Raw genomic sequence first — 18,363 nt, 5'->3', positions numbered from 1 at the left:
TCTTTGTGACATCCTTGTCTGGTTTTGGTATCAAGGTGATGGTGGCCTCGTAGAAGGAGTTTGGGAGTGTTCCTCCCTCTGCTATATTTTGGAAGAGTTTGAGAAGGATAGGTGTTAGCTCTTCTCTAAATGTTTGATAGAATTCGCCTGTGAAGCCATCCGGTCCTGGGCTTTTCTTTGTTGGAAGATTTTTAATCACAGTTTCAATTTCAGTGCTTGTGATTGGTCTGTTCATATTTTCTATTTCTTCCTGATTCAGTCTTGGCAGGTTGTGCATTTCTAAGAATTTGTCCATTTCTTCCAGATTGTCCATTTTATTGGCATAGAGTTGCTTGTAGTAATCTCTCATGATCTCTTTTATTTCTGCAGTGTCAGTTGTTACCTCTCCTTTTTCATTTCTAATTCTATTGATTTGAGTCTTCTCCCTTTTTTTCTTGATGAGTCTGGCTAGTGGTTTATCTATTTTGTTTATCTTCTCAAAGAACCAGCTTTTAGTTTTATTGATCTTTGCTATTGTTTCCTTCATTTCTTTTTCATTTATTTCTGATCTGATTTTTATGACTTCTTTCCTTCTGCTAGCTTTGGGGTTTTTTTGTTCTTCTTTCTCTAATTGCTTGAGGTGCAAGGTTAGGTTGTTTATTCGAGATGTTTCCTGCTTCTTAAGGTGGGCTTGTATTGCTATAAACTTCCCCCTTAGAACTGCTTTTGCTGCATCCCACAGGTTTTGGGTCGTTGTGTCTCCATTGTCATTTGTTTCTAGGTATTTTTTGATTTCCTCTTTGATTTCTTCAGTGATCACTTCATTATTAAGTAGTGTATTGTTTAGCCTCCATGTGTTTGTATTTTTTACAGATCTTTTCCTGTAATTGATATCTAGCCTCATGGCGTTGTGGTCAGAAAAGATACTTGATACAATTTCAATTTTCTTAAATTTACCAAGGCTTGACTTGTGACCCAAGATATGATCTATCCTGGAGAATGTTCCATGAGCACTTGAGAAAAATGTGTATTCTGTTGTTTTTGGATGGAATGTCCTATAAATATCAATTAACTCCATCTCGTTTAATGTATCATTTAAAGCTTGTGTTTCCTTATTTATTTTCATTTTGGATGATCTGTCCATTGGTGAAAGTGGGGTGTTAAAGTCCCCTACTATGAATGTGTTACTGTCGATTTCCCCTTTTATGGTTGTCAGTATTTGCCTTATGTATTGAGGTGCACCTATGTTGGGTGCATAAATATTTACAATTGTTATATCTTCCTCTTGGATCGATCCCTTGATCATTATGTAGTGTCCTTCTTTGTCTCTTCTAATAGTCTTTGTTTTAAAGTCTATTTTGTCTGATATGAGAATTGCTACTCCAGCTTTCTTTTGGTTTCCATTTGCATGAAATACCTTTTTCCATCCCCTTACTTTCAGTCTGTATGTGTCTCCAGGTCTGAAGTGGGTCTCTTGTAGACAGGAAATATATGGGTCTTGTTTTTGTATCCATTCAGCCAATCTGTGTCTTTTGGTGGGAGCATTTGGTCCATTTACATTTAAGGTAATTATCGATATGTGTGTTCCTATTCCCATTTTCTTAATTGTTTTGGGTTCGTTATTGTAGGTCCTTTCCTTCTTTTGTGTTTCTTGCCTAGAGAAGTTCCTTTAGCAGTTGTTGTAGAGCTGGTTTGGTGGTGCTGAACTCTCTCAGCTTTTGCTTGTCTGTAAAGGTTTTAATTTCTCCATCAAATCTGAATGAGATCCTTGCTGGGTAGAGTAATCTTGGTTGCAGGTTTTTCTCCTTCAACACTTTCAATATGTCCTGCCACTCCCTTCTGGCTTGCAGAGTTTCTGCTGAAAGATCAGCTGTTAACCTTATGGGGATTCCCTTGTGTGTTATTTGTTGTTTTTCCCTTGCTGCTTTTAATATGTTTTCTTTGTATTTAATTTTTGACAGTTTGATTAATATGTGTCTTGGCGTATTTCTCCTTGGATTTATCCTGTATGGGACTCTCTGTGCTTCCTGGACTTGATTAATGATTTCTTTTCCCATATTAGGGAAGTTTTCAACTATAATCTCTTCAAATATTTTCTCAGTCCCTTTCTTTTTCTCTTCTTCTTCTGGAACCCCTATAATTCGAATGTTGGTGCGTTTAATGTTGTCCCAGAGGTCTCTGAGACTGTCCTCAGTTCTTTTCATCTTTTTTCTTTATCCTGCTCTGCAGTAGTTATTTCCACTATTTTATCTTCCGCATCCTGTACTTTTATTTGCTATATTTGGTGGCCCTACTAAAGAGTCATTCAACCCCTACCACCTTCCATTCTTCAGCCTGCTCTGTAGAGTCTCTGCCAAGGCAAGTGGGCATCCACCCCAATGGACATTTCTGGTCCCAGGGATTTCCCAGCATTGAACACAATCTGTCTTCCTGAAATGTTTACCTGCTGCCTCTCACATCACTCTTTGAGACCATATAGAACAAATCGAATCCTTTTTTCCTTAAAGAAGTTCAAATATTGAATTCACTTTGTTGGAGACCACTTTGTGTTACAAACTTCCTATGAACTAAAACCAGTGGTGTGCTGGTAAACTGGATTTAAAAAAAAAACCCCAAAACATAAAACAAAACTCTAATTTGTGGGATATGCTGTTTTCTGTAGTGAAAATATTCCTATATGACAGCATGACCAATTTCAAACTGCCAAAGTGAAGTCATTGATCTCAGAGTTGGGAAGTGATACATACTTTCTACACTTGAGATCTGTATGAACTAGATCCAGCACACCAATCCCTAAGTTTTCTTTTTATTAACATATTCTTCTGCTTAATTATATTTCACTCTACTTGGACATTGGATTGTTGATGTTGGTCTTTTGAGGAAAAGAATTCTACAAACATACTGCAGGTAGATTTGATAAGAAGAGGTGACAGATGGCTTTGGAGAATGAAGGAGAGAGTGATAACCAGATAACTCCCAGATTACTGGTTATTGCTACTAATCGAGATAGAAAGAGTAGGTTCAGGGAGGAAAGATAACTAATTTATACCATCATGAGCAAATATTTATTGAGCACTAATCCATGCCAGGCACAGGCACTTCTGGGTGCTGAGAACCAATACAAGAGAGAATACCACAAATAAAAATCCTTGCTCCTGTGGAGATGACATTTTATCCCATTAAAATTGGCCCCTTGAAGGAAACCTGTGGAAATCTCTTTGGATCCTGAATCTTCTGCCAAGTAACTCCTCTATCCTTTCCAACTTCAAGCCACTAGTACATTTGATAAAGGCCTTTTGAGCACCTTGTACCACACCATTAGAAGAAACCTCCTTCCAAATTGATTCCGTATGCTGTCAACCCTTGTAGGAAGCCTTCCCTGACGCTTCTTGCTTCCTCCTTCCCTCCAAATCCAGGTAACTCTATTCCCATAGCAACCCCTGGAGTCATTAGATGTAACCTTGTAATATGTATCTCTTTACTTCCCCACTACATTGTAAATTTCCAGAGGTTGCTTTCTTAGCCAGTTCCATCTTAAATAGATGAAGCAGAGCTATCCATCAGCTTAGCCTTTATCTGAAGTAGCAAAGTCCAAACTAAATACACTTTTAATTTAGAACATTCATTTAAACCAAAGTCACTTTACTTTACATTAATATTTTCCCTCTTATTACATTAAAATAAAACCCCAAACAAAAATATAGCCCCTAAAATCTGTCCTTCAGGAATTTAATTCTAAGTACATACACACAGTTTTTTAAAAAAAAATTATAAAAGTGGTGCTTTTGAACTTCCTAAAATGACTTTATTCATTATTTTTCATTTGGCTTACATGCATGGAGGAGAAATGATAATTAAATGATGGCCCCAAGGCCAAATATTTACTTGGAAAAGAAAGAACACAAACACATCAATTGATGTCATATGTCAGTCATCCCATGACCAACTAGGAGAGAGAATGGCTTTGGTCTAGACTCTGGCATCCAGTAGAAATCATCTCTAGAAACTGTTTCATCTTTATTCCTGCTGGTAATGTAGCATGGTGTTCTCTAGGCAAGTTACATCTGCACATGGCAAATCTACAGGACTCTAAAGGGGGTTATTTGAATATTTCTTCATTTATAGTAAGTGGTTTCAGTAGGACCTGTGAATTTGCTTAGGTTTTCTGAAGATACCAGAATCGAAGCCTTATACATTCCTTTTGTCCTCAGAACAGATATCACACCCACACTTTCAACATTCCAGTAAGTTTTTTTATTTTAATATTTTATTTCTTTTTTTAAAACATCTTTATTGGAGTATAATTGCTTTACAATGGTGTGTTAGTTTCTGCTTTATAACAAGGTGAATCAGTTATACATATATACATGTTCCCATATCTCTTCCCTCTTGCGTCTCCCTCTCTCCCACCCTCCATATACCACCCCTCTAGGTGGTCACAAAGCACCGAGCTGATCTCCCTGTGCTATGCGGTTGCTTCCCACTAGCCATTCTGATTGGTGTGAGAGGATATCTCATTGTAGTTTTGATTTGCATTTCTCTAATGATTAATGATGTTGAGCATTCTTTCATGTGTTTGTTGGCCATCTGTATATCTTCTTTAGAGAAATGTCTATTTAGGTCTTCTGCCCATTTTTGGATTGGGTTGTTTGTTTTTTTGTTATTGAGCCACATGAGCTGCTTGTAAATTTTGGAGATTAATCTTTTGTCAGTTTCTTCATTTGCAAATATTTTCTCCCATTCTGAGGGTTGTACTTTGGTCTTATTTATGGTTTCCTTCACTGTGCAAAAGCTTTTAAGTTTCATTAGGTCCCATCTGTTTAGTTTTGTTTTTCTTTCCATTTCTCTAGGAGGTGAGTCAAAAAGGATCTTGCTGTGATTTATGTCATAGAGTGTTCTGCCTATGTTTTCCTCTAATAGTTTATAGTTTTTGGCCTTACATTTAGGTCTTTAATCCATTTTGAGTTTATTTTTGTGTATGGTGTTAGGGAGTGTTCTAATTTCATACTTTTACATGTACCTGTACAGTTTTCCCAGCACCACTTACTGAAGAGGCTGTCTTTTCTCCACTGTATATTCTTGCCTCCTTTATCAAAGATAAGGTTACCATATGTGCGTGGGTTTATCTCTGGGCTTTCTATACTGTTCCATTGATCTATATTTCTGTTTTTGTGCCAGTACCATACTGTCTTGTTTCCTGGAGCTTTGTAGTATAGTCTGAAGTCAGGGAGCCTGATTCTTCCAGCTGCATTTTTCGTTCTCAAGATTGCTTTGGCTATTCGGGGTCTTTTTTGTTTCCATACAAATTGTGAAATCTTTTGTTTTAGTTCTGTGAAAAATGCCAGTGGTAGTTTGATAGGGACTGCATTGAACCTGTAGATTGCTTTGGGTAGTAGAGTCATTTTCACAATGTTGATTCTTCCTATCCAAGATCATGGTATATCTCTCCATCTATTTGTATCATCTTTAATTTCTTTCATCAGTGCCTTATAATTTTCTGCATACAGGTCTTTTGTCTCCTTAGGTAGGTTTATTCCTAAATACTCAATACATTTTTCCTGGGAGATATTCAGAACATTCTTACATTTCTTTTTTTTAAATTTATTTATTTTATTAATTTATTTTTGTCCACCTTGGGTTTTCATTGCTGCGTGCGGGCTTCCTCTAGTTGCAGAGAGGGGGGCTACTCTTCATTATGGTGCATGGGCTTCTCATTGCTGTGGCTTCTCCCGTTGTGGAGCATGGGCTCTAAGCAAGTGGGCTTCAGTAGCCGTGGCACGTGGGCTCAGTAGTTGTGGCACGTGGGCTGTAGAGTGCAGGTTCAGTAGCTGTGGTGCACGGGCTTAGTTGCTCAGTGGCACGTGGGATCTTCCTGGGCCAGGGCCTGAACCCATGTCCCCTGCATTGGCAGGTGGACTCCCAACCACTGCACCACCAGGGAAGCCCCCATTCTTACATTTCTAATTTTGTTCCAGTTTGATATGTGTTCCCCGAATTGCAATTCTTTGATCCCAAGTAAATGTTTTCTGCTTCATTACTGCCTCCTGGGTTTATGTAGGTTGACAAGGTTTACGGCAAGTAGGAGCAGGGCCAGGTAAAGAGGTAGGAGTTGCCTGAAGTTGAGGTCTCTGAAACATACAATTATCACCCCAAACCTATTTCCCCCAAAGATGGGGTTGAAGCCAGTTTATATTCTCAAAGCACCAACCATCTGGAGAAAGGGTATTCTGCCCTCTCTGCAGAGCTCTGTGTGCACCCTAATCCATAGCGTCCTCAGTACCTTCATGGTTGCTCATGGCACACTCTGTGGACCAGTCTTGGGAGATCACAGGGGCAACCAGCTCAGCAAACTTTGTCAGAGGGCAGCTGGGGGTGCAGCCAGGCAGCGTGAGGGGATGTGGTTCATGCTGCGTCTCATTCCGATAGTACATCTCTATGAAGTACTCCCTGGTGAAGGAAGGTAGAGGAACAGGAGGAAAGACCTCTGTTAGTTCTGTGTTGTTGAACTTCCATTGAATTTCTTTCTACTTAGCCTGTACCATGTCAGCTGAAGGACTAGTGGAAGAATTTATGGGAAAGAGTAGATATTAGCCAATTTAGCTGTGGGAAGAGGGCGACTGGGGCAGGTGGGCCAGATTGGGAGGGTGGAAATGGGAGGGCTGGTTTGTTAGATGACCAGGGGCATGCGAGGCAGGGACCGGGATGCTTAGTCAGAGCAGGAGCTGAGGGGCAATGGTTGGGGGAGTTGGGGGTGATTTGGTGAACCTTCAAGTAAGAAGTGGGGCGCAGGTGGGTTGTTGGGTTTTCTTTCTCCTATTCTCTCTCTTTCATGCTTCACATTTGCTCTTTCCTTTTCTTTTTCCTCTCTCAATATTTCTTTCAGTCTTCCCCCTGAATGAATGTATCTTCCCTCTCCTTAACCAGGCCAGAAACATGGAACTGAATAATATATAACATATGTGCTTGAATATACAGCAAGACTTATAAAAATGATACCTCAGAAGGAGGGGGTGGGTGTGTATTCAAGTCCTTACATTTGCTTGTGTTGAGGAGGGCTCTCTCACCACTTTATTTAAAAAAAAAATACACTGTTTAGGGAAGGACCACTGGCCCAAACCAACCTTGTAAAGCTAGTACAAGCTGCCTATGGAAGTCATTTGCCAAAGAGACAGGAGAGAAATTCAAGTATAGTAACCTCACAACTGCAACTTTTGGATGTTGTTATAAACAAGCCTTTCAAATAAATCACTTTAAGAAACCATATAAACAGTAGTAACCACAAATATTCATTTATATGTTTCTAAAAACTTCCCTAATATTATATGAATGAGCACTTATATCTTGGAATAACTTTTTCAATGACAGTATCCTTTATATCATGATAATATGTCAAAGATGACTAACAGTCAATCAAAATTCATGATTCTCTTTACATAGAATAAAGTTACAGCTGAGAAGTGAGTATGCTTCCCAGACTCCCTTGCAGTCAGGAGGCACCAGGTGACTAATTTTAGCTAGTATTGTAGAATGTAAGTAGAAGTGACATATGCCCCTTCGGGGCTGAGGTGCTTGCTAAGCAGATTGTCTTCTCCACCCTCTCATTCTTTCCTACAAGCTCTCTGCAGGTGAGCACAGCACTCTTGAAGACTGTAGGTCCAAAAGATGGAATCCTGGGTCCCCAAATCACCATGTGTGAATCACACCATGGATGAGTCACTTCCTATTGGCCAGGAACATCTGCATTGGACTGTTAGATGAATGAGAATGAAATCTCCATTGAGTTAAGCTTCTGAGATTTGAGGTTCATCTGTACAGCAGCCAAAATTACCCTTATTAATTAATATATTTGGAAAATATTTTTAGGGGACTCAAAATTGGCTCCGGTGGTAAAGACACAAGTAAAGGTGCATACAAAGAGTTTGAATAAAAGTGTTTCATAAAATATGAAAGTGAGAAGAAGCACTATTTAACTTAGTGAATTATTTTATATAGTATATGATTTTAAGTTTATGTACGTAACCAAAAATGGAATAGTTTTAGAATATATTTAGCTATCTTGTGTGTGTGTGTGTGTGTGTGTTACGCGGGCCTCTCACTGTTGTGGCCTCTCCCGTTGCGGAGCACAGGCTCTGGACGCGCAGGCTCAACGGCCACGGCTCACGGGCCCAGCCGCTCCGCGGCATGTGGGATCTTCCCGAACCGGGGCACGAACCCGCGTCCCCTGCATCAGCAGGCGGACTCTCAACCACTGCGCCACCAGGGAAGCCCTATTTAGCTATCTTATCTACAAACTTAAAAGTTTGTATGTTTAAGGTGGATAAAAATCTAAAAATTCTCTTTTTCTCTCTTTATTTTCTCATAGGGATAAAGTGGAATCACCTTACACAGAGGATCCCCTAATTTGCTGGTATATACATATGCCTATATTTGTTAACTTGGGTTCTCCTTGTTCCTAATCTATAAGCAAGCAAGTTTAACTTTTGATACTCCTCTGGAGTGTTAAAAAAAATCTTAATATAACAACAAACTTGACTTCTGCCTGTGAGTGACAGTTGGTTACTTTTTTTTCTGTTGTTCAGTGTCTCTTAGTTGAAAAATACCCCACACTTAATTCATAATATGGATTTATTCAAGGTGGTGAGAGAATGATTCAGTGGGACAAAATGCTTCAGTGACCTAAATAAAAGCAGGCTCAGGACTACTGGGTACAGAAATCAGAGAGGAGGGAGGCTCGAGGAAAGTGGGTAGTTTCTTTTGTCTTATCCCGAAGAGACAGAGCCTACTCCTAGAGCTGATTCTGGAATTTTCACTGGATTTATTAACTCTGTGCCTGAAGCCAGTATTGACAGAGCACTTGTCCACAGTCTTCTCATTCCCATTTTCAGCTTTGTTTGGATTTTCTCCATGTTATGGGATTTGTCTCTCCATTCTGACTCTAGATATTTGAGAGCAAAACTTGCTAAGACCACATTTCAGTTCTATTTCATTGTGCTTGGCACCCAGTTAGAGGTTCAACAAAGGATGAACTTACCTTTCCCTAACTGTGCAGAACTCACTTTCTTTGTAAGCAGTGAAGATCTTGGTAGAGAATAGGTCTCTGTGTTGCTATTTTCCTACTCTACAAATTCAGGTGGCCAGAAACCTATAGCCAGGACTACAATTTGCAAAAAGAAATGCAGGGTGCCTTGTTTAAAAATTATTAAGAATTTCAGAATGGCGACACTGGGTCATTAAACCAAGCACGGGCTCTTCTGAGCACAGGGCCCTGTGTAATTGTAGTCAAGATCGTCCTGACTGCGGCTATGGTGAATGCCGTAAGGGGAGAGCAAAATGCACCTCCCCAGCTAATCCTGAAACAAAAATTTGGGGTCCCTGCCCTAACTTAGCCCCTGCCTTGTTCTTATTCCACCAATAATATTCAAGAGGTCTCTTCCTCCCAACGAGAATGCCGGTGTCACAGCAGGTACAAATTTTTGGTATGACCTTGGCTATAGTGACCAACTCTTCCTGGTTTGCCCAGGGCTTTCCTGGTTTTAACAATGAAACTTACATGTTCTGGGAACCTCTCCAGTTCTGGGTAAACTAGGACACTTGGTCTCTCTAAACGTGGCCTTTCTAGTGGGCTTGAGCCAAGCCTTGGTCAGCTGGGGAGGGCCACACCAGATTGCAAAGTGGTGAACACTGAGCAGAGGTTGTACTTTAAGAATCCTACCTGACGGATATGTATTGCCAGAAGTTGCATGGATATGTTTGACATCTTTAATTGAAAGAACATTATTAATAACCATCAACAAACTTAATTTTTCTCTTGGCATCTTTTACCAGCCTGTGTTTTCCAAGAGAACAGTGTAATGTCCTCATCCTTCTTAGAATACCTTAATCTTTTTTTAAAAATGTAATTTCTGTCACTTAGGGTGGTTCTTTCAAATTTTTCGTCTACTGTGTCTGTACATTATTTCCCAATAAAGGTCGTCATGAAAACAAAGAAAACGGAGGTCATGACTAAGCAAAGATAGTGTTACTCACCACCATTCTTCCCTCTGAATATAAAACCAAACCAACCAGACAGACAGACAAAACAACTCTTAAGTCAGTAACAACAATAATGATAACAAAACCTAGGATCCAGTGATATTAATTTTAGACACTTAGACACTTCTTAGACACTCTCTTAGACACTTAGACACACCTCTTAGACACTTACCCCTTCTCAAAGTACAATTCCGTCAAGTGGCAGGACGCATGGGGAGGAAGGATTCCGTTGTAAACATCTAGCGCCATCTGTAGGGCACTCACAGTAGTGTCATGCTACAGAGATTTGAAACAAACATTTTTGATCTTTATCTCTGGTTCAAATTTACAGTCAACAGACGTGTATCAAGCATTTGTAGAGCACCATGATGGTTTCTGATTCAATTAAATTGTCCATACCTCCAATGACTTAAGAAGTAGAGAGGTAAAGGACAAATTTTGATTGTGCATCTACTGGGTGCTAGGCAGTGAGATTTACATACATATAATTATTTCCTTTCAAAAGATGAAGAAACTGAAACCCAAAGGAATTAAGTTACTTGGGTGGAATTCCCTGGCTTTCCAGTGGTTGGGACTGTGCACTTTCACTGCTGAGGGCCCGGGTTCAATCCCTGATAGGGGAACTAAGATCCCACAAACCTCATGGCATGTCCAAAAAAAAAAAAAAAGAAAAGAAAAAAAAAAGAAATTTAGTAACTGGCTTTATGTCATATATCTCCAAAGTGAAAGAAAGTAAAATCCGAGCCAAGCCTTCTGATTTTGTCCTATGCCTTCCCCAGTAGAACATCTCTCTCTTTTAGCCTGTTTCATTGATTTTCATTAAATTTTAAAATAATTTGGCATATATTAATGCTAGATTATATATTTTTTTACAGATTAGCATCATCTGTGATTTTAAAGTTGGGGAAGAATATATGAAGTTACAAATGTTTAGACAGAATAAAATGTAAGGAAGTAGAGTGTGTAGCTTAAAAAGAATTGTTAAAGGTTTATCTCAGAATAGCTGGAAGGCATGAGACTGGTTTTCAGCCCCAGTTTTGCCACCTATTAGTTATCTAATCTTAAGAAATCCTCAATTTTCATATCTACAAAATGGGCATAACATTTGGTTGCCTAAACTCTATGGCAGCATATACATACTCAAAGGGGTTAGAACTGATTTACTAGAGAAAAAGAAAAAAAAAGGAGTGACAGATTTATGACTTGCCAAAAGTCACACAAGTTAGAACTGGAAACCAGATTAGAAACTAGAAACCCTGAAAGAATCAATTAACTTCAGGCCTGCCTTTATCAAAGAAGCACTGCATTCTGTTCCCTCCATGAGCTCGTTCTCTAGTCTATACCATTTAGAACCCCAGATGATAGACTGCCTGTATCTTTAATAATCTCTTCCATCTTCTTGCAGAATGAAACCATGGCTTTCTCCAGCCAGACCACATCTAAGAAATCCTCTGTCCTGCAGAAGTGGATGGGAGACCGACTTATCCCTCCCTGTCCTGTTTCCCTGCTCATCCCAGACTCAAGGGACACCCATTTCAGTGCATAGTACATCTCTAGACTTCTCCCCCAACAATGCCTCTTTCCCTGGCTCCTGCTCCGAGATGGATGCCTTCTCCAAGATCTCTCTCTCTTTCCTTTCTACACCCAACTGTAGCTCTGACTTCAAGTTGTAGATTTCCTTCCCTTTCCTTCTTATATCCCCTTTACTATCTGAAGTTTCCTCTTGGATGCAGCTGGCATTTCAAACCCAACTGCCTAATGGTATATTCATCTGACCCATGACCACCTCTATTAATGGTTCCACCCTCCTTCCAGTCATTGAGACTTGAAACATTTACCTTCATCTGTGGCTTAGCTTCCAGATCATTGCCCTCCGCCCACATTCCAATTCATCACCAAGTCTTTACACTCAGCTTTCCTTGTAATTCTCCTATCACTTTCCCTCTCTGTTTCTGTTCTGGTTTTAGTTTGGAACAGAAGTGATGTTTCCCTTCTCTGAGGCACCAAAGCACTGGCTTGTATGACACTGCGATTCTGCTTTGCATGGTATTTATGTGCTTACTTTTCTTCTTGTCAGTATTGAACTGTAAATTCCTTGAGAGCCAGAATTATGTATTTAATTTTAAAGAATTTGAACAGGGAAATGATGATGAAGAAGATGAAGGCCCCTCCTGAAAGAACTCACACACTTGAATAAACAGATGCTGAATGGGAACAAAATACTTACTGCAGAATATATAATGAGTTTTCTGTGGTTCAATGGCTGAGTTGCACTCTTCATGTGATAGAGGATTTCTTTGACCAGGACACCTTAAAGAAGATAGATCAACAATTGAGCTGAACCAAATATGGGCTTATATTTTAGTTCATAAGCTTTTTGCTCATTCATACAGAGATTCTCTCTGCCAGGATTCTTAAGACTTAAGAAGAGAGGGCAAGAACTCATTTTGGTGGAGCATCTGCTGTGTGCTAATAGTGTGATTTGTATACATTATTTCACTGAATCCTGACTTCTATCCCCATTTATAAGTGAGGAAGCTGAGGCTCAGAGCCATTAAGTGACTCACTCAGCTGGGGAAGGAGAGCTGGATTGGCATGTTAGGACTTTAGTATACCAGATTTTGTTAAAACTCAAGTTAGGAGGTTGATGAACTTGGAATTTCAGACAGGTTTTTACAGATAGTTGTTAGCCATTGCTCTTGTCCAGGGCAGGTCTGAAATCACAGGGTGGCATGCACCTCTCTGTCTTTATCCCTCTGGCAGCCACACCTGTGAGAGGCCAGGGGAGAAAGCAGCTCTCTGGATGTCTGCAAGGGTGCAGACTATCTTCTGTGGACCATTGCTCCAGGTTACTCTGGGTGTCACTATTAGGGGGGCAGCCAGCACTTTTAGTTTTCATCTGAGGTCTCCATCTGTCATCAATAGAGGAAAGCTTTTGCCCTTTGCATTTGTTGCTCCTGAGGTGGTAAAAGGCACACAGACACAGCACAGAGTCTCCATCCCATCAGCAGACACTGGGGCTGAGGATACCTCGCGGTGCAGGTGCTGTCCTGAGGACGTGCTGCCCCAGGGGCTTCCACACCATCCACCGAGGACTCCTTGTGTCTCTGTTGGTCATCTCTCTACAGTGCATGGGTGTCCTCACTTAAGGATGACCAGTTTTCTTTTGTAATGAGCAGGGCATTGATGTTAACAAAAGATTGTGATCCCAGACTCTGTGGTCCACTCAGCAAATCACGCACTGAGCAGCTACGATGGGTGAATCAGACATGGTCCCTGTCCTCAAAAAGCTCATAAAACAGTGAGAAGAGACTGTCTATTGGTCTGTGTACCAATAAGCACAATAAAAGAGGGAGGTGATCTGCTCTTTCCGTGGGTGCTAGGGCTTCCTTGACTAGGAATAGAGGGAACTATAGGCTGCACTTCCCACAGGTCTGCACCTTTCTGCTTCAGGGAAGGTTGCCTTCTGGGAGCCCTTCAGAGCTTAGGCTTGATCTTCGGGCCACGATGGAACTAAACTCTGTGGCCGAGTTTCTGGGAGTCATGACAGCCACCTTCAATCAGCAACTTGTCCCTTGTCAGCAGGTGCCTTTGCAGCAGCTTTCAGTGTTGATGACGGAATAGATCAGCTCTTGGTTCTGGGGTGCTTGTGCAACTTGTCCCAGGAGAAAATAGGGGTAACTATCATAATAATCCACAGGCTCTGGCATGCCAATAGTCATGGTGTTTTCTTGTTTGTTTGTTTGTTTGGTTTTTTTTTTTTTTTGCGGTATGTGGGCCACTGTTGTGGCCTCTCCCATTGCGGAGCACAGGCTCCAGACACGCAGGCTCAGCGGCCATGGCTCACGGGCCCAGCTCCTCCGTGGCATGTGGGCTCTTCCTGGACCGGGGCACGAACCTGTGTCCCCTGCATCGGCAGGCGGACTCTCAACCACTGCTTCACCAGGGAAGCCCACTAGTCATGTTTTATAGGAGGGGAAGCTGAGGCTCAGAGAGGTTCAGCAACTTGTCCAAGATCATACAGCTTGTAAGTAGAGGGGCTGAGTTTCACTGAACTCAGCATGTCCAGCTTCAAAACCTTGGTCTTAATTATTAGGCCTCACTGTAGCTAGCTTCTAAGTTCCCTGGTGCATCATTTATTAAATCTGCATACATTAGACAGAATATTATTGATTTGAAGACATAAACTTCACTTCTGTCACTATTGGGCTATATCAGGAGTTGGCAAACTTGTTCTATAAAGGGCCAGTAGTATATGCTTTAGGCTCCGTGGGCCAGGTGTTCTGTCACAACCATTCATTCTCAAGTGGAAGCACAAAAGCAGCCAAAGATACTACCTAAATGCATGAGTGTGGCTGAGCTTCAACAGCATTTTATTTACAAAAAATAGGCAGCAGCCTGGATTTGGCCTGCAGGCTGTTGCCTGCCGACATCTGATCTATAGCAAGAAGCAATTTGCATTAACACAAACAGGACCAGCCATATATTCCTAAATTAGCCTTAGGAATTAGCCTAGAGATTTTCTTGTGTGTATGGGGGTGTGTTGTGGGGGAAGGCAATGGGAGCAGGATATTACTGAACAGTGTCACCCTTGAAACCAAGTGATGGAACAGAAGTTTTGGCAAAGGTAAGAAGATGCCAGTCAAAGTCCTGATGTTCCCTTGTGACTCTGTCTCCCAGACTGTACATGCTTTCTCTGCAGGGTTGGGTTCAGGTGCTTCATAACAAGCGTGTAGTTGACAAATCTCTCTTGCCTTGCCAGATCTGAACAATATGCTGAGCTTGTGTCTTGGCAGGAATCACTAAGGAAACAATTTCCTGGCTTATCAATAGCACTGGGCTTCCCCTAGAAAATAGGACAGGTGTATGCATATGAGTGCCAGTCCTTATAGAGTCCAAGACCCAGAGACCACCTTAGGGAAGGACTCTGATAGACAAATCTAGTTTAGTGAACTCATCAGATGGGGAAACTGAGACCCAGAGAGGGGAAGTGACTTCCTCAAAATGCAATCTCTAGTAGCCAAGGGAAAAAAGTAAAGGAAATATGAAGCAAGCTGCTGGGAAAACCCCCATCTTATATTCGGATACAGGTCCCTGCATTTATTAACAGATTCTAGTCAACCCCTACCTGGCTTTCCCTGCCCTTTTCTTCACCATCTCCTACATCTAGAGAAGTGCTTCTGAAACTTTATTGTACATGTGAGGTATCTAGGGATTTCATTAAAATGCAGATTCAGATTCAGCTAGTCTGGGGTGGGGCCTAGGATTCTGCATTTCTTTCTAGGGGCTTGGCGATGCTGACGTTGCTGGTCCATGGACTGCATCTTTAGTAGTGAGGGGGTGAATTCCTGAGCCCATCATGACTAGGTTGGGGAAATGAAGAATCTTGTCTCTACCATCTGATGCATTTGGCCACCATACTGCTGGTTCCTGCTGGTTCAGGAATGAGATCTGGTGCTTATGTGGCCAATGAGGCCCAACTTTCACCCTCTGCATCCTTTGTTGTTTGGTACGTAGGATTGAGTTGGGTCTTGGGCTCTGTTCCTACACACAGTCTGTGTCCTGCCTGCTAATTTTTCCTAAGACACCAGATTCCATCTATGACTCATCTCTGGATGCTCTCCCATCCCCAGGGTCTGGGTCTTGTGGTTCATGTCCTCAGCACAGAGTGAGGACTTGTACATTCTCATCAAGTCTCTCTCTGCACTGTGCAACCAGGGCTCTGTAACAGCAGGTCTGCAACACTATTACATCATTCATGACCACTGCCCTAAATTATTTGTCCCAAGGTACTTTGTTCACCTCATATGAAATTACTCCCAACCATACTGACTTCATACCTCATTAGCTGTTCTAGTTACAGCTTACTTCACTCTTTATATGAGCTGTTGTAGCTATAATTGACTCCTCTCCTGGCTGGTGACTTGAATTCTTTCTCTAGCTCTGCAGCCCTGAGTGAACATCCTCCCAGTCTGCTCCAACCCCCAGGATGCTTTGTCTCTGTATTCTCCTGGGGGTCTGCTGAACTTGTCCAACCTCATGGTGAATGGTGTCTGGCAATTGTTGGAGTCCTGATGTGATTGTATTGTTTTCTTCAAAGTCTCTAGAGTATATGACTCAGAACATCTCCTGTGACTTAAATTTTCTTCATTGTTATGACAGCCTGGCATAATAGACGTCTTTCTCTCCATCTTTAGTTTTAATGTCTACATTAACAACACAGGTTCAGACCTGTCATATCCTCAGGGGTCTTGGCCTGCCACTCAGCTGCCCTCAGAGCCTCAGCATTTATCCCCATCCTGCCTGATCTTGGCTTCTTTCTTCGACACATCTATCCTGATTACAAGGGCTGGGCTCCTTCATTATGATTAGATGTCCTGTTCTACAGAGGGCCAAATCCAGCTGAGAAGAGGCATCACTGAGAAGCAAACATCTTTCAACACCAATGGAAAAATTTAAGCTGTGTCATAAGCTTGTCAGTTGCAATAGGTATTAATCTACAGGGCATAATTAGCCTGCAAAGTAAACTGTATTGACTTTAACAGTGGCTACCGCCAAGGGTTTTAGGAAAACAGGCCACTTTTGCTACACCTCCCACTTGAAAAATTCACCCTATAGGCCACCAGACACAATTGATTTTTATGTGTCTCAGATATAAAATCCATGATTCTTTGATCTGGAAAGGATGAAAAGTATCATTTAGCTTTAGCCCAAAGCTTCTGTTTTCCAGACGGGAAAACTAAGGCTCAGAGTGGGTAATATTAATGATCATAAAAACACATAATGTTTGATAGTGTATTATGTATCAGGTGCTATTTGTGGTAAGCCTTTGGAATACATACATTCATTTTAATCCTTACTACTAAAGAAGTGGGTATTATTATTATCCCCAATTTGCAGAATGGAAACTGGTACAGGGGTGATTACCTGTCTAATTCAAGGTCACATAACTTATTAACGGTGGGACCAGGACTCAGACCCAGATCACTTAACCACAATGCTTCTCTCATTTTTAAAATACTTACCCCCCTGCAGTCTAGATTTCTCTTTCTGCCTGTGAATTCCATAGAGGGACAGGAGGGACAATTCTGATATTTCTTTCAACTTAGTCATGGTGTCCTCTGTGGCCCAGGAGGGTAAAGTGAAATTGTGAACACCCTGTAGCAAAGACAAAGGAAGAAAATGTATATTTTTATTTCTGACTGTCCTCTGTATTGACTTTTTAATCCCCCTTCCCCCACAAAAATTACTGAGTCCAGCCTTTCTTGGGAGAGAGGGAGATTTCATGAAAGAGGAGACCAAAGTGAAGTAGCCTACAGAAGAATTAAGTGAGAGAGAAGTAAAAAAAAAAAAAAAAAGTAATGTGGCCACAACTTGGAATAGCTCAGATCAAAATGTAGTAAGGGAAAAAAAAACCCAAGACTTGAACCAGAAAGTGGGTTATTGTTTTTATTGAAGACTCTTTTATAAGACTAACAAATCTTCCTTGAAACAGATGCTGATGATAAAGTGAAAATATTGGGAATGTCGCGTGTGCTTGGGTCAATGAACTCTAACATAGAGGGGTGCAAACTGTGTCATTTGCTATCAAGATGGAACTATGAAAGTAATTCTCGTCCCCAGACACTCACAATGACCTCAAAATCAGAGGTGTATAGGAGTCTTGTGGCTGGTCAGAATTTTGCCCCAAGATTCAGTGAACTGGCTGGGAAAACAGGATTATAGAGTTTTCCTTTTGGCCAGCAGGTGGAGAATGGTGATTGAGAAAAACATCATGAAGCCCTGAAAAAATAGTAATTTATCTAACTAAAAAGCTTATTTCACATGCATTGTATAGCAAAAGAGAAATTCTTTCCTGATAAAGCAATTTTAATAGCCTGGCTTAAAGTTAGCTTGCTTATTTCTACATACAGAAATCAGGTAATTTTTTTTTCTTCTTCTTTCTGTACAACACTATTGCTATTTTCATTAAAGTCTATTTAATGAAGTGGAGCCCAGCGTTCCTGAGTGACTGAAAAATAAGTTAAGTGGTAAGGCACAGAAAAAGCAATTTTGCCTAAATTTTCTTTTTTTTTTAAGATTTTTTTTTGATGTGAACCAGTTTTAAAGTCTTTATTGAATTTCTTACAATATTACTTCTGTTTTATGTTTTGGTTTTTTGGCCATGAGTCATGTGGGATCTTACTTCTCCAACCAGGGATAAAACCCACACTTCCTGCATTGGAAGGCAAAGTCTTAACCACTGGACCACCAGGGAAGTCACCGCTTATAATTTTCTAAAGGGTGTATACGTAAATAAGAGAGAGAAGAAGTCAGAATTTTCAAGTTAATATAAAGAAGTCTTGACTTATG

General features: G+C 40.9%; 1 protein-coding gene across 5 annotated transcripts in view; it reads right to left on the bottom strand.

Moving 5' to 3' along the window:
• Nucleotides 1–5,849: 5,849 nt before the first annotated feature.
• The window catches only part of ACP3 (acid phosphatase 3), a 39,907-nt gene continuing 27,393 nt past the window's right edge, over nucleotides 5,850–18,363 (bottom strand). For all 5 annotated transcript variants that reach the window (XM_027091559.1, XM_027091561.1, XM_027091563.1 and 2 more), the window contains 4 exons: nucleotides 17,037–17,169; nucleotides 12,239–12,321; nucleotides 10,184–10,287; nucleotides 5,850–6,426 (listed from right to left, as the gene is read on the bottom strand). In XM_027091559.1, coding sequence (XP_026947360.1) covers nucleotides 6,237–6,426; nucleotides 10,184–10,287; nucleotides 12,239–12,321; nucleotides 17,037–17,169 — 510 coding nt within the window. In that variant the 3' untranslated portion in view covers nucleotides 5,850–6,236. The remainder of the gene's footprint in view (nucleotides 6,427–10,183; nucleotides 10,288–12,238; nucleotides 12,322–17,036; nucleotides 17,170–18,363) is intronic.

Source organism: Aethalodelphis obliquidens, unplaced genomic scaffold, assembly GCF_003676395.1.
Source record: "Aethalodelphis obliquidens isolate GAN/ISIS:26980383/991018 unplaced genomic scaffold, ASM367639v1 scaffold72, whole genome shotgun sequence".
NCBI classification, from domain to species: Eukaryota; Metazoa; Chordata; class Mammalia; order Artiodactyla; family Delphinidae; genus Aethalodelphis; species Aethalodelphis obliquidens.
Note: the sequence above shows the minus strand (reverse complement) of the source record. Positions and strands in the feature narration are given on the sequence as shown.